The sequence below is a fragment of the Quercus suber genome, unplaced genomic scaffold (genome assembly GCF_002906115.3).
Source record: "Quercus suber isolate HL8 unplaced genomic scaffold, Cork oak 2.0 scaffold_463, whole genome shotgun sequence".
NCBI lineage: Eukaryota > Viridiplantae > Streptophyta > Magnoliopsida > Fagales > Fagaceae > Quercus > Quercus suber.
Genome location: NW_027069914.1, coordinates 109,874 through 126,951, shown reverse-complemented (window position 1 = coordinate 126,951; position 17,078 = coordinate 109,874). Strand labels below are relative to the sequence as shown.

Sequence of the window (17,078 nt, the reverse complement as noted above, 5' to 3'; positions counted from 1 at the left end):
GTGTATGGTCCAAATGCTGATGGTCTTAGGGATGCTTTGTGGACTGAACTTGATAGTGTGAGAGGGAGGTGGAATGGTGCTTGGTGTCTTTTTGGTGACTTTAATGTCATCAGATATCCAGTAGAGCGCCTAGGTTGTTCTTCTTTCAGTCCAGCCATGTTCAAATTCTCGAACTTTATTGAGAGGAATTTTTTGGTTGATATACCTTTGGTGAGGGGTGAGTACACATGGTTTCGTGATTCAGAGAACCCGTCTATGTCTAGAATTGATAGAGCGTTGGTATCTGCTGATTGGGAGGAACATTTTTTGGATGTGACTCAAAGGCCTCTTCCTAGAGTGATTTCGGACCATTGCCCTCTTCTTGTGGAGGCAGGTGGAATGTCGAGGGGAAATACTTCTTTCAAATTTGAGAACATGTGGCTTAAGGTGGAGGGTTTTGTGGATTTGGTGAGAGGTTGGTAAACGGATACCATTTTATGGGGTCTCCTAGTTATGTTCTAGCTTGTAAATTGAAAGCTCTTAAGGGTGACTTGAAGTATTGGAATAAACATGTTTTTGGGGATGTGGCCTTTAAGAAAAAATTCTTGCTGTCTGAGCTTTTGGACCTAGATTTGAGAGAAGGGATGCAAACTTTGTCATCGGCAGATAGTGCAAGAAGGGCAGAGATTAAGGCTGATATTGAGTACTTAGCTTCTTTGGAGGAGATTTCTTAGAGGCAGAAATCGAAGGCTTTGTACTTAAAAGAAGGGGATAATAATACTAGATTTTTTCATAGGCTTGCTAATTCTCATAGACGTACAAATACTATGAGAGGTGTGGAGGTTGAGGGCATTTTGTACGAGGATGAGTCTGCTATTTAGGATCAAGTGGTGGGTTTTTATAAATCCTTGTATCAGGAGACTGAATCTTAGAGGCCCACTATTGATGGTTTAGAATTTGCAAATTTGGATGAAACCGATCGGATTGCTTTAGAAAGGGAGTTTGAGAAGGAGATTATTGCAGCCCTACGGGAGGCTAAGGGTGATAAGGCTCCCGGTCCAAATGGCTTTACTATGGCTTTCTTTCAAAAATGCTGGTGTGTTCTTGAGAAGGAGATCTTGGCTTTTTTTGCAGACTTCCATAAAGAATGTATCTTTGAAAAATCACTCAATGCCACCTTTTTATGTTTAATTCCCAAGAAGCTTGGTGCAGTCAATATCAGAGATTTTTGCCCAATCAGCCTAGTGGGTAGTTTGTACAAGTTACTTTCAAAGGTATTGGCACATAGACTTCATTGTGTTTTGGATAAACTTATTTCCAATTCCCAAAATTCTTTTGTTGGGGGAAGACAGATACTTGACTCTGTTCTTATTGCAAATGAATGCTTGGATAGCAGATTAAAGTGTGGTATTCCAGGTGTGATTATTAAATTGGATATTGAGAAGGCTTATGATCATGTAAATTGGAGTGCCTTATTTTACCTTATGGAGAGGATGGGTTTTGGGGAGAAGTAGGGGAGATGGATGAAGATGTGTATTTCTACTGCCCGTTTCTCAGTGCTTATTAATGGGTCTCCAGTTGGTTTCTTTGGCAGCTCTCGTGGCCTTCGCCAAGGGAATCCCTTATCTCCACTCCTATTCTTATTGGTAATGGAGGTATTGAGTAGATTGTTGAAAAGGACAGAAGATGGGGGCTTTCTTAGTGGATTCCAAGCAAATCCCAATACACGTGGAGGTTTGCATATCTCTCATCTTTTGTTTGTTGATGATACTATTATCTTTTGTGATGCATCTAAGGAACAATTATTACATATTCGTATGGTCCTAATTTTCTTTGAAGCTATCACAGGATTGAAAGTAAATGTTGGTAAGAGTGAGATTGTACCGGTTGGTGAGGTTGGGAACTTGGAGGCCTTAGCTCGAATTTTATGTTGTAAGGTAGGTTGTTTACCCATGTCTTATCTGGGGATGCCCTTGGGGGCACATTATAAGGATTCCTCAATCTGGAACCCTATCATTGAAAGAATGGAAAAAAAGCTTGCAGGTTGGAAGCAATTATATTTGTCAAAAGGAAGTAGACTTACTTTATTGAAGAATACTTTATCAAGTCTCCCTACTTATTATTTATCTTTGTTCACTATTCCACAACATGTGGCGGATAGATTAGAGAAAATTCAGAGGAATTTCCTTTGGGGGAGATCTAATGATGTCTTTAAATTCTCTCTTGTTGCATGGGAGAAAGTTGTATGGCCAGTAGAGTCTGGTGGCTTGGGGATCCGGAAAATTGGGCTGTTTAACCAAGCTTTGCTTGGGAAGTGGCTCTGGCGATTTGGGAATGAGGTCACACATTTATGGAGGCAAGTTATAGCTTCCAAATATGGGGAGGACAGTGGGGGATGGTGTTCTAGAGTGGTTAGAGGGACACATGGATGTGGTATGTGGAAGAACATCAGGAAGGGGGCTGAGAGTTTCTTTGGTCATGTGTTGTATGTGGCGGGTGAGGGTTTTCGTATTAGATTTTGGTATGACCCTTGGAGTAGCCCTACTACCTTGAAAGATTTATATCCGGCACTGTTTGCTATTGCTGTGAACAAGGAAGCTATGATTTCTGAAATGGTTGATTATGCTCCGGATGGGGGTGGTAGAAGCTGGAACTTACGTTTCCGTCGTGCATTTCAGGATTGGGAGACTGGGATCTTTTATGATTTCTTTGCATATATCTCCTCCAAGTTACCTAGGGGGGGTGATGATACCATGATATGGCAATTGAATCGTCGTGATGTTTTTTATGTGCGTTCTTTCTATACTTCTTTGCTAGAGCCCTGCTGGTGTCTTTTCCTTGGAAGAGCATTTGGAGTGTTAAGGTACCTAAAACGGTGGCTTTCTTCTTATGGACAGCTGCTAGGGGTGGGCTTCTTACTATAAACAATCTTGTTAAAAAGAAGTTACCTCTTGTGAATTGGTGTTGCCTTTGTCGATGTGAAGAAGAAACTGTAGATCATTTATTGATTCATTGTAAGTATGCACATATCTTGTGGAGTGAAGTCCTCCGTTTGTTTGGGGTTCAGTGGGTGATGCCAAAGAATGTTGTTTCTCTTCTTGCTGCATGGTGGAATTGGTTGGGGAGTCACACTTCAAAAGTGTGGAATATGATTCTAGCATGTCTTATGTGGTTAATTTGGAAGGAGTGCAATTCCCGTACTTTTAAGGAAATTGTGAGACCTGTAGACTGTGTGAAGTCTTTGCTACTTAGGACTTTGTTTGAGTGGTCTCGGATTTGGGGGTTTACGCATTGTCATTCTTTGTTTGACTTTCTTAATTATGTTAGTCTTTCTTTTTGATTGGTTTGTATTCTTTTCAATGCAGTGAGTTTACTATCGTAAATTCATTGTGCTTTTTTATCAATAAAGCTGTTATTACCTATCAAAAAAAAAGAAGCTGGTGACTGGTGACTATGTGGCCTTTTTTAACTCAAGAGTATCAAACATGCGAATTCAATAAGCTGGGTGTGACTAAATTTTGTCCTTATGTAGTGTTAGAGAGGATTAATGACAACTCCCACATGTTGAAGCTTCCTAGTTCCTAGTCACATTAATACTATTCATGTTTTCAATGTAATCCACTTTACTCCATACCATTGAGAATCTACAAGCGAGGGTGTCACTAACTCTAGGGTGAGTTCTCCTTCACCTGGAGGGACTGATGCAAAGTATATGGAAGAGGACTTTCTACAAACACTTGGTCATCCAAAGATGAACAATAAAAGAAAGTCTAGACGTCCAGAAGTTTGATTATGATCAATCTTGGTTGATTTTTTGTTACTATTTTGTGTCTTGAACTTAAGTATTTTCTTATGTTAAGTCTTTTAATTTTAAATTATAACTAATCAGTCATATGACCACTAATAGGCAAGGTTTTTTAGATGATCCACACAAGAAAGGAAACTGTATGAGGAGCCTTAGCCCTTCATATTGCTTTCCAAGGAAAATACATAGAAGATGAACCCCGTAAGATCTCATAAAAAGATCTCACAATGGAATGCACATTACTCAGTTTCCATCTCAGCCGATCTTCCCCCTCCCTAATGGGAACATGAAATACTAGCAAATGGAGGAATGAAGCCACCACATCAATATCCTAATCATTAAAATTTCTCATGAATCACACACTCCAACTCTTCCTCCCACCCTCCTCCAGTATCTCCTACAAAGATTCCACAGAAGCATCCTTATCCAATGCAGTTTCAAAATCAGCCTCTCACCCATAGCTGCACTTTGAGGTGCAGAGATAAGTTTATCTAGGACCCATTTCAATCTATTGGCCAGAAGCCCAGAACCTTTGCCAAAATTTTATAAATACTTCCAATCAAGTTGGGTCTAAAATCACGTATATTAATAGCATTTATCTTTTTAAGGTTAACCTTATAAATGAAGCATTAAGGCTTTCCAAATTCAACCACCCTCCAACAATGCTGAAAAAAGAAAACCAAGGTGAACGCATCAGTGCCAAGAGATTTTTCACCCTAAAAATTTCTTCACTACCTGTGTAATCTCCTCCTCAAATGTCCTCTCAATCATATTGCATTCATCTTCCCCAATATTGGCAAAATTAAGCCCATCAACCTTTGGCCTCCATCCTTCTGTTTCTTGGCATAAAGACTCATAAAACTGAACCACCTAATTCCTCACCTCCTCATCCTTTTCATAAACTAATCCATCTACCTCCATCACCCCCATTGATTATATCTTCTATGTAAATTAGCTATTTTGTGAACATATTTAGTATTCTTATCTTCCTCTTTCAACCACGTAGCTCTTGATTTGTGTCTCCAAGTTATCTCTCCTAAGGAAATAAGACAATCCAATTCAGCTTTTACCTCCTCTCTTTTTTGTCTCTCCTCCAAGACAATCTAATTCATACCACATATGAGTACATCACCCAAATCCAGGTATCCATGCTTCCTAGCTGGCTCTCTAATTTGAATTCTTACTTTCTTTTTCTCACATTCATATTCAGAATAGCATCACTAAAACATCAAGATATATATTAATATCATCAAGCAATAACTCTCATTTGGTGTTCCATCAAGGGAATGATACTACTATAAGAATAAAGTTACACTTAAGAGGCATTTACTTCAATAAACACCCTCTCTTTTCTTTTTCTTTTTCTTTTAGATCAGTGTAATACTAATCTCTCTCTCTCTCTCTCTCTCTCTCTCTCTTCTTTTCTTTCTTTAATGAATTCTATCATTTATCAAACCCCAAAAAATAAAAATAAATAAATAAAAAATAACATAAAAGGTGTTTAAGCTATAAGATATGACAAGAGCCACATAATGATTCTTACCACATTGGAATTCTTAAAGCATTTTATGCAGCAAACTCCACCAAAATCCAACACCGTATAGACATGGAACGACATGATACATCCACAGTGAACCATCTAAGCAAGAAAGGTGTTATAATAGTGTATTAGTTAATAATAATAATAATAATAAGAGAGAAATTAATAGATACATTAAGAAATAAGTACCCTATGTGAGATTTTCCTCAAAAAAAAAAAAAAAATTTAAAGAAGGTAGTATAGATCCACTGCTATATAGCCAAGCAAATCTGCAAATTTTTAGCTCACCTTTCCACAAGTAGCACAGTCCCTCCATCCATCAGCATCTAAATGAAAAATGTCACAGAAATTTCCCTCCTCATAAGCAGAACTAGATTTGCAAAGGATTAAGTCAGTATTTAAATAAACTATGGAGAAGAATCAGATGAGTAATCATAATTGTAATCCGCTTGAAGTTTTAACATAACCTAAGAGGCACAGCTAAAAATAAATTAAGGAGTGATTTATAATCAAATTTACTTGTAGATGTTTTATAAACTTATTCATGTCCATTCTGGACTTTTAGCTGCTCATTCCACTTTAAGGACTCCACATGAATACAAAGACCTGAATTTAAACTTAAATTCCATTTCTGGAACATTTTTATTCTAGACAGTGAATATTTAGGAAACTCTTTTTAAATAAGTAATAAACTTCATTAATAGAGAAGAGGCTAATTCATAGAGACAAAGCACTAGGACATGCACTGAGGTAAGAATGAAAACAAACAGAACGAAGAAATATAGGAATCAAATTCATCAAGCAAGTCAGCAAGTCAGACAAAGAAGTGAAAAAGAAAAGACCAGATGCATTTGTTCTCCCGAAGAAAATTCTGAAATAAAGATAGCTTCAAGTCTTGAATCCATCTTTTAGTTCCTTCAAAAATCAGCATTCCTCTCCCGCCAAATACCCCACATAAAACAATGAGGGACCATGTTCCAAATCACCCCATTTCTATGCTTGCTAAATTTTTCAGGCCAGCTAGCTAGAAGCTCCACAACATCCTTAGGCATAACCCAAAGAACCCCAGAAAATATTGTTAAATTACAAATTCTCCCAAAAGCGTAAGGATATGGTACATTTAATCATTTAACTACATACTTCTAACATTCCCCCTCACATGTAGGCTCAAACTCCCTTTTAATAGGTGAGACCTAACATGTGAGATTTTAAATGGGAGGTAAAGTGGAGGAGTCAGGAATCGAATTTAGGACCTCCTGCTCTAATACCATGTTAAATTACCAATTCTCCCAAAAGTTGAAGCTATTAGGATATGGTAAATTTAATCATTTAACTGCATACTTCTAACAAGTGCAAACACCATGTTCCACAACTCTCTAGCTATAAGGCAAGGCAAGAGTAAATGATTAGTAGTCTCCCCACCCCTCTTACACATACAACACCAATTAATAACAAGAAGTTGACACTTCCTTTCACATACAACACCAATTAATAACAACAAGTTGACGCTTCTCAAATTCTTGTTAGTAAAAATTCTATCCTACACAGCTAACCATATGAAGAAATTAATCTTTGAAGGAAATTTTGAATTTTACACCGTCTTCCAAGGGAAAGACAATTGAGAAGGGGATTGTAGCACTTTATAGTAAGAGCGAACATCAAAAATCCCCCAAGAAGATTTCCAGCACATCTCATCAATCCCTTCCTCTTTCTAGACTCCATAATACAGTAAATCCATAAAGGAGGCAACAGACTCTAACTCACAGTCTTGACCTGAATGAATAAAATTGACATTACAATGGTAGGTCTCCCCTGAGAAAGAAATTAGCTCTGCCACTGATACATCTCTTTCTCAAGCAATGCCTTACATCTCTGGGAAATTCTCCTTTAAATATTTACAGACACTTTTTAGACAATGATTCAAATGTAATGACTTGAATCATAATACTATGGGATAATATAGAAAGGGATAGGTTTATTATGCACTGTTTCCATAAAAATATATTAGATTACTTAGAATCTCCTTTAATTATTGTTCTTTTTTACAAATAAATTTCAGATTCATCATTGCAATCCCTTAACCACATTTTATTCTAAGTTCCATTCTTTGTAAAAACACTTTATTTAATCATATACTACATAGTGCAAGACCAAGAGAGTTTAACAGTTTCTAGGTCCAAGAACTTGGATGTCAAATCCTTGAGAGACAGAGAGTAATTAGAATGAGAACTTCAATAAATACACAGACCTGCATCTAACCCACATAAAAGAGCATACAATAAACATACTCAACATAGCGTCAACTACATCAATCAAGCAACATATTTTCTTGTTGATAAATAATATTAAAAAACCTTAGAAAAGAAAGGAACAAGTACAAAAGGGGAGAACACTAAATCCCCTTAATAAATTGCATCAATTAAGTATATTTTTCAATAAGTTTCCAGCTCTTCTAAGTTTTTTAAATATTTCATGATGATTAAAATATGCTTTAATGTCTATACATTTGTCACAACAATCAAGAACATTCAAACTATTAGTATCTACTCTATGCCAACATAGAAAATTTCATACTTTACCATAATTGTCGATATGAAAGCAGTAAAAACTCAATCTAATTATAGATGTATATAATTAATTCATGATGTAAGGACATAGACTATAATAATCAATAACGATGAATACTAACATTTCAACAAAATCCAATAATTCACCATTACTTTCAATCTGAAAGCAATAATCACTTCGATTAATACATGAATAATGATGAAACCATAATATGAGGACTTTGATTGTTTTAAAAAATAATAGAGACATATTAAATTTTCAAAATAGTTCAATACATTACCACAAATGCATTTCAAAAGCAGCAATCAATTAATTCAATAATTGATGCATTAATTAGGAAATGATGCAAGAACTTCAATTCTACAACAAGACTAATTAAACATGCCTATATAGCAATCTAATTGTGGAGCCAGGACTTCAATCCAAATGGCAACAAACTATATTGAGAGAACTTTTGGTCCAAAGAAACTGCTGTTAAAATTGATGGTGATGTCTTAAAAATGAAGTTTTTTTAAATTAAATGCATGCCAACATGAGAAACCTAGGAATCATAATAAATTGAATGTCAATAATGTGGGCGTGAAGCTACATCACATTTTTGTTGAAGAAATACCATGCCAAGTCTTCCCCACAGAGATTTCAAAATTGAGGACACATCTATGAAGAGCAAACAACTAATTTTTAATTATAACATTCAACTTTCTTTTAATTATTATTATTGCACAAGCATACCCTGATGTCAATTTTAGGTATATATTCTAGACATATCACTCAAAAAATTGGCATCTAGCACTGAGCTGACACCACCCTTAAGTAATATTTGGCTGGCACATTATTTTTGGCCACCTTTGATGCCAGATTGAATTTGAAAGACAGTGATCATCATAAAATTGGAGTACAATAATTGAATTTAAATACATCTATGATGTCTTATCAAAAAAATACATCTATGATGTTCAACATATAATTAGGATTACTAACCTTTAATTCTCTCGCAATATGTCGATTTTTGACCTATGAATTATGATTTTTTTTTTTTCCCTTACAAGAATTAAAATAAAAATAAAAAATGAAATCTTTTCCTCTCTGACTCCTGTTCTAAATTTAAGCATAAAGTATATCATCTGGACATTAGAGAGAAACGACAACATACCAAAAGCCTAAGAAATGGAGACATTGTCATACCTGTTCTATATTACTAAGCTCAGCTTCCTCCTGACTCCAAACACCCCTCCCACATGTGCGGAAGGAAAACAAAACAAAAAAAAAATCTTACATTCCTATATTATTCCTTGGGGAAGAATCAAAAGAATATTGGATAATGATCAAACAACATGTATTATTTGTAATTTTGCAAAGCTCTGTTGATATGACAGATCAACCAATTCATTATTATTGTTAATTGATTAATTTCATTTAGTTAGATTTTATCTATGAGAACATTAAAATGGGATACCATCAACTTTTTCAAACCTAGGATGACAAGCTTAAATGTCAATCCTACTTCAACATCAAGAAATTTAAAAGATAAAGATAATAAAATACCTCCTCATTAAAGTTAAAATAAGTTTCTTTTTTAGGGGTGAAGGTCAAAGTGAAGCCATGTAAATCCAATATACATTTCCAAAAGAAGTAGCACTGCTTAAAAAGGGAAACTAGTTGCAGTTTTCAATATGACTACCTTGTGATGACTTCACATAATTCTACCTTCATGTCATTAGCGACTTTGGCTAAAGTTCTGGTCATGGAATGGCCATTGGCCCTTGTAGACTTTGTAAACCATAACAATGTCATAATAAGGGCTAGGAAAAAACATATGGCCAATCCCATAGTATAATTGGCATTGCATAATTGGCAACGTGTTCAAGACTCAATAATGAATCCATAGTTGCATGGTGGAATGGTGAGAACTAGTTATTCTAGCTTCGTGAAAGCAAGTTTGCAACATAGAATTTAAATGAATATATTTTTCTACAATTAGCTCCTCCTTGGAAAATAATACTCTCTCCAAACTATTACAGCAAATGTAAGTTACCCAAGGAATAAGGACCATATTGACTTTACATCATTCTCAATTTGGCTGGTTGTTGCATTGATTAATAATGGCAATTTTAACAAACTTGCCTCAAAATTTTTAATCTTTGTACTAGCCTTGCTATTTACCTGAATCCTATAATTATTTTATAAGATTCTAATAGATTCTTGTTTCTGTATATCATTCCTCTTTTGTTGTAGATAAATATAATTTATATATGATTAATAATATTTCTTTGATTACCTATCAAAAAAAATAATTTATATATGTTTCAAAATATCATAAAAGCATTCCAAATCGAAAAAATTGTTTCTTAAAGTATTAATATCACAAAAAAACAATGCAAAAATTAGGGCCAAAGGTGTTGGTGACAAGATCAGAAACTATTTTAGGTAAAATAGTGAAAATTTTTAAACGCCTTTTTTTAAGGAAGATAAATTCTAGTTTCAATTTGGTTGCATATAAATTTTTTAATGCAATTTGCAATCAAGTGCCCTCTGCCAAAGCAATGTGATCTAGGCTTAAGTCCAAGAATCAACCTCTCCAAAAATTAAGGATAAGGTTGTAAACCAACCACCTCTCTAGGACCACGCAAAAGCAATGAGTATTGTGCACTAATATCAAAAGTGCTTACATTCATGCTCATCAGGGTTTCCTTTTTTGTTTGTTAGAGTGGATGAGTGAGGGGGCATGGATCGTCACATGTACTTACTCAATTAGATATTTTGTTCTAGTCAATTGTTGTTCAACTAGTCTTTTTTTGGTGGTTCAAAAGGTCCCAAACAAGGAGATCATTTATCACTTTTCTTCATTCGGGTCATGGATGCATTATGTAGAATAATTTCAAGAGCGTCGGAGGATCAACTGCTTTATGATTTTTAAATGGAGATTCAAGCTCATGGTGCATAGATTTTCACATGCTTTTCATAGATGATTCCTAATTCTTTATGATACTAATATGGAATAACTATCTCCCTCGCAATTCTTCTTTGACTAAAGTAATTAAGTTTGAAGATTAATGTGCATTATGAAAAGGTCTTATAGAGGTTTGAGGGATACCCTAGTGGTTCCAACACCTCTTATGGTGATTAGGCACAAGGGTTTGAAGTTTTTGAACCCCACCCCCCCCCCCCCTCCCATTTGCCTATCAAAAATAGCCAAATAACCACAAAAAAGGTCCTAGTTGAGTTGAGAAATTTTGGCAACTAGCAGCAATGTAAGATGTAGAGTGGATTCTCTCTCATGTCCAATATTGTATCACCATTAAAATTGTTGTCGGGGCTAGCACTAGCTCAAGATTTTTTACTATAAGTAATAATAAATGCCATTAACCACACTAATTTATTGCTCTAAATGTGGAATTTGGTATTTTTCTTGTTTGGGGTTCAATGGGTGGTGTCAAGATCAGAGTTTGCACCCTTGGCACGTTGGAAAAGACAATTTGGCAAACAAGAGATACCAAAGTTTGGAAGGCAATTCCTCTATGCTTGATGTGGTGCATCTAGAGAGAAAGGAATGCTCCATGTTGGGGGGATTAGAGTATTTTGTAAAGAAGTTGAAGCATTTAGTCCCAAGGACTCTATACAAATGGATGAAGGCTCCGAATCCACGATCTTCTTGAGTACTAAAAATGGCTCAAGATTCTTTTAGAAAAAGATGTGGACAATGTCTAGGTAGCCAAAAGTAGCTAACCCAGTGTTTGGATGAAGGTTACGACCATCATCCCCTCACCTCTCCTTCCATATCCCTCTATCCAAAACAAACCCTTAATCAGTCGAAATGAGGGAATTAACCTTGTAAAAAGGTACACATTTTAGACTTTTGACTTTGTCTATTAAAACAAAAACCATTGTTATTTCTTAATATTCTCAAAGCTATTACTTCAACTTGAGTACATTTATTGTTCATTAGCTATATGAAATATGTGTCTAAAAGAAAACGTTCCAATAAATCCTTCATGAAAACAATATGTACGTGTCGCACTTGTGTTGTGCCTTTCACATAATTCAAAGAATTATGTTAACTTTTCCTTCTAATAAAGACATATGGGTGGGGTTTGGATACCAATTAACTTGCGTTTGCGTTTTTCCTCTTTGCGTTTTCCTTCTTTTTTTTTTTTTTGCACACCTGTTTCAAGAGACAAAGGCTACTGTTCATGCACTTTACATGAACAGTAGCTGAAATTTTGACTTTTCAGTTTTTTTAAGCATATCAGTGGGTCCCATGTACTGTTCACGGGACCCACAAACTTCACTTTTTAACAACTTTTTTCATTAAAAATAGGTCTCACGACACTATTCACATTTAAAAATTATTTTGCTACAACATTTTCAGTTTTCAGTTTTCAGTTTCAGCAAAATAAGTTCTATCCAAACGGACCCATGATGTTATTGTGAGTTGAAGCTCCAAAACCCCCCACAAATTAGCCTCCAAGATAATCTTCAGATGAGTCACTACCATTGAAGTCTTTTGAGAACTTTAAAACCTTTATTCATAAGCAACTCTATTGCTTAACAAGATGTTGCTTCCATACCATTGAAGTCTTCTGAGAACTTTAAAGCCTTCATTCATAAGCAACTCTATTCTTTAAAAAGATGTTGCTTCCAGGAGCTAGCAATTTGATCAAATCATCTTAATCTTCAAATAGTTAATTAATTAGGATTGAAGTTTAGTTAAGTTGAGATGCATTATATTCTCTGTACACCAATTACAGGCGAAAGTGTTAAGGAATATAACAAGCAATGACATGTGTTATTTAAAGTATTTTCTTAAGTAGTATTATTTGTAGGATTGATTGTAATTGAAGCATATAATAAGCTCAGTTGATAATGATCAAATGACATTACTTCTTCGGCTTAGATACAATGCAAAATGGATCATGTTCTATTGTTGATTGATCTCTCTCTAAGATAGTGCCCAGTTCATTACGCCTTTTGTGCAGGTAAGAACTTACCCAACAAGGTATTTCGCTACTATAGCACAATTATAGTTACGATCGTTGTTCACCAGGACTTCAGTCATCAACTACTCTATCATCAAGTCACCAACTTGAAGATTTATTGCAATGATTTAATTAGCCCTATTAATTGAAGTCATTAGTAGAGCTAATTGAAGATTAATTGCTTGATCCATGGGATGGATTTCATAATAAACTCTTTGAACCAAATTCTATGCTCAATATTCCTATTGTATTTTCATTACCCTATAAATACTGCTAAAGCAATCTAAGTTAAATCAATAGAGAAGATGACCCTCAGGTCATGTTGTGGAAAAATAGCATTGCCTAAACCAAATTGGATGGAGTTCTTCTCTAACTTATCTTACATTTCTTGAAGTCTATAGTTGATTCTTACCTCCAAGAAGATCTATTTAGCCTTTATTATCCAAAAAACAAAATATAAGCTCCTATCGTCTCTTGTCTCTTTAAGTCATACATAATCCCTTCTCTATTTGAAGCATTAAGATATAACATAATTGAAAATTTGGAATAGAGAAGATGAAGAAATATGATGAAAGCTTTCAACAACCCCATTAATAATTGAAATGAAAGAATTGGAATTAAGTGTTGCCAGCAACAAATATGACAACAAAGCCTTACTCTCCTTCCTTTCTATTCTTCTTTGAAATGATAATAGACTTATATCACCCTTGCTTCTATTGTTTCATTTCATCTTCTTTCAAACTTCTTGAAAGCTCCAAATCCATTTTGTTGTCACTATGACAACTAGAAAAGACAAGTAGAAAAGGCGCTACATCTTCTTTCAAACTTCTTGAAAGCTCCAAATCCATTTTTTTGCCACCATGACAATAAGAAAAGACAAGTAGAAAAGGCGCTACAACAAGAGCAGTAGCATAGACTTCTTGCCCCTTTCTTCTTCATCTTATTCTAATAATGAAAAAAAGATGACATCAACAAATGTAGAGCATAATCTAAATTTCCCCAAACCAAGACCCTATCATTAGCTCCATGAGGATGATTAATCTATTGAGAAATAAACTAAAGACAACATAGATTACAATACAAAGAAAGAGATGAAACTCAAGAAAAAAACATTTGTCAGGCAAGATGCCATTTGGTAGAAGGAACAAAAGAATGGAATATTTACATATCATAAAAGACTGAATACAAAATGAAATTGAGATCAATGAAAACATAAAATAATATAACATTATCAAAAATGTCAAACTGGATCAGATTAATTATAACTTATAAGATACAGAGATAACTGGAAACAAATTAATGAGATAAATCTTTTTGTTTTTTTGGTATATCAACTAGAAAAGATTCAATAAATATCACTCATTCTATTTCATATTCTCCTTTTTTTTGTAAAAAGAGTAATTTTATTCAGGAGAGGAGAGACTTCAAATACACAATGTGTGCTTTTAAATCACTCCTAAAATATTACAATCTAAGGGTCTATTTGGGATCCGCTTATTTTGCTGAAACTAAAATTTTTTTGTTAAAAGTAGTGTAAATAAAGGTAAAAACCAGCTGAAATAGTACGGTGGGACTCATGAATAATACAAAAAAGTGTAGTGGGGCTCATAAATAGTAACAAAAATAAGCTGAATAGTAAAATAAGTTAGCTCTTTAATCTGAAGCCAAACGCACACTAAGTTTCAAGAAATTCTAGAAAAGAGGATGAAGGAATGCTTGCTACCCCAAGATAGTCATTCAATCATACAAAGACCTGAACAAAGTTTGTTTAAATACATTATCGCGAACTTGACACCATCAAAAGCAAACCCTCATAGATAGATAATCAACTCCTCCAATCCTATTGCATGTTAGCAAGACAACATTGCCTAATAAATCAAATAAAATACCTAATAGCAAGATATGTTGTTGAGGCTATGACCAATGATTGCATTCTGTTCAAATAATTTGAATAAAAAGGATTTTATGTGTGTTTCATGTCACCCATGTCAACAATCAGAACTAATGTTGTTGAGACATACCGACCACAGCCACCGCCATGCTCGATGGCGGTCATCAGTGACATTTCACCATAAACTGATGTTAGTTGGTGCATTAGTCAATAAGGGGTTTTAAAACCGCCACAACCCCCCCCCCCCCCTCTTCTCACTACCAAATTTTTCCCCTTCTTGCTCCATCTCACCTGCAAAAGGCCAAAGCCCCCACATCCTCGCCACCTATCCATCTCGTATCCTTTGACTCCTCCCCCAATTGACGCTTTACGAAGTGCATAATTTGCTCATATCTAAATGACTTCTTCTCTGACAACGACCAAGAAGAACAAGTCATTTGCCTTCACCAATGACCTCAATGGCTGTCTCTCATAGACCTCCCCTTGCCCCTCCATTTTGGCTCCTTCGCTGATGAGTGATGACCTCTCAATCCCGCAGTGAGTTTCTTTGCTGCTTAAGTTTGATTGATTTGCTGTGCCTGACATGCTTGTGAATGAGGACCAACAAAACCAGCTATGCCAACCCAGCTCAGCTTCCCCCTCTCCCTCCCACCGGTGCAGTTCGGTCCCATTATTGTGAAGCCAACAAGGACAGTCAAGCGCAAAAATCCCCCACAAAACCCGGCCCCACATCTAATTAACCGCCTTACAAGGGCCAGAAGACAATAATGTATAGTCTCTGCTCCCTATTATAGCGCCAGAGACACTCACTCACACAAGTGAGTGAGTGTCTCTGCCATCACATCACATGGTGGCATATAACAAAAAACAGTTCAAACACCCAATAAACAATTACAAAATCATCAAAACTAGAAAAATAAAAACACCACAAATGAATTATATGTATAAAAGGCAAAATAGCATAACATAGACAGAAATATTCATCCAAACAAAATTACCATACAAACACTAGACATTCAAAATGAGAAACATGCATTTATAAGAAAACAAGAGAGAGTAATGAAAATACGAGAATAGCGCTAACCCGCAACGAATGCATAGGCCAGCGTAGCCACCAGCGCGAAGCTTCCAGCCTTTCTTGAACTCGGAGGTCTCCTGCCTGCAATGGAAGCAGAGTAATGGCGAAGAAGACGAGGACGCAGACGGAGGAGAAGCAGGGGCAGCCATTGCACAAAGGAAGCTCATCTACAGTGCCACAGAGAGAAGAGAGAGAAAACGAAAACGAAAGCGAAAGCGAAAGCGATAGTGAAAGAGACAGTGAAAGTGAAGGCAGAGAGAGATATATATGACACTGACAACGAAGGGGATTCGGAGTGGTACTCTACTGTGTGATTGCTCGGACCAATGTGTGAATTCCATTTGGGGAATTAGGGTTTTGGGACCGTTGGATTTGGAGAAATTTGGAAATATGGTTTGGTACGTTTTGAACCTTTTTGAGAAACAAAAAAGGAAGGACTGACGTTTAGTCCTCTTCCTCGTTCAAACAGGTCTTTCAGTTTCATTTCTCAACGGCCCTCAGATTCTGCTCTCACTCTCCTATCGTCGCGTTCCGTGCACGCTCCATTAAGTAAAAGCCCACAAATAATAATAATATTCTTTTAAAAATTTTAAGTAAAATTCAAAATTTGAAACTTCATATGTAATATTTAAATGCATTTAAATGCCCTTAAATTTTAAGGAAGTAATTTGCAATTTTACCTAAAATATAATAGAAACCTTATATTTGCTTTAGTGAAAATGCAATAAACAAGTTACTAGAATTTTGAAAGGAAAATGCTAGAACAACAAACTATTTTGCAAAAAAATTTACGATCTATTAATGTGGTAAGCGATTTTTGGTAAGAAAAAAGTTATTTAAGTGGTGAGCAGTGATGAGAACTAGAAAAAATTTACCACAAGTTTTTGTAATTTTTAAGTTGAATTATTGTATGGCATGTGGTTTAATTTTAGAAAAGTGTTATGTACATAACATCTTCACACCACTTTCATAACAAATCTTAATTAGTAAGTTATTACAGGTTCTTAATTTGAATCTATCACTGAAATTACTTTTTTGTCTACTAGTAATAATAAATAACAACTTGCCACATAAGATTTATTGTAAAAATGTCTCTGTAAAAATGTTGTACAGACAGTATTCCTCTTAATATTATGTTCAGTTACAACTATAATAAATGATGTCATAATGTTGTGACATTATTATTAAAAACTATTGTGATTCTCTTACCTGTCCATGTTTGGAAAGGTAATAATGTTTTG

General features: G+C 35.3%; 1 protein-coding gene across 2 annotated transcripts in view; it reads right to left on the bottom strand.

Moving 5' to 3' along the window:
* The window catches only part of LOC112007415 (B3 domain-containing protein Os07g0563300), a 28,039-nt gene extending 11,762 nt beyond the window's left edge, over positions 1–16,277 (bottom strand). For both annotated transcript variants that reach the window (XM_065762551.1, XM_065762550.1), the window contains exons 1-3: positions 15,844–16,277; positions 5,613–5,694; positions 5,328–5,423 (exon numbers count right to left, since the gene is read on the bottom strand). In XM_065762551.1, the coding sequence (XP_065618623.1) occupies positions 5,328–5,423; positions 5,613–5,694; positions 15,844–16,004 (339 nt within the window). In that variant the 5' untranslated portion in view covers positions 16,005–16,277. The remainder of the gene's footprint in view (positions 1–5,327; positions 5,424–5,612; positions 5,695–15,843) is intronic.
* Between the last annotated feature and the right edge of the window lie 801 nt (positions 16,278–17,078).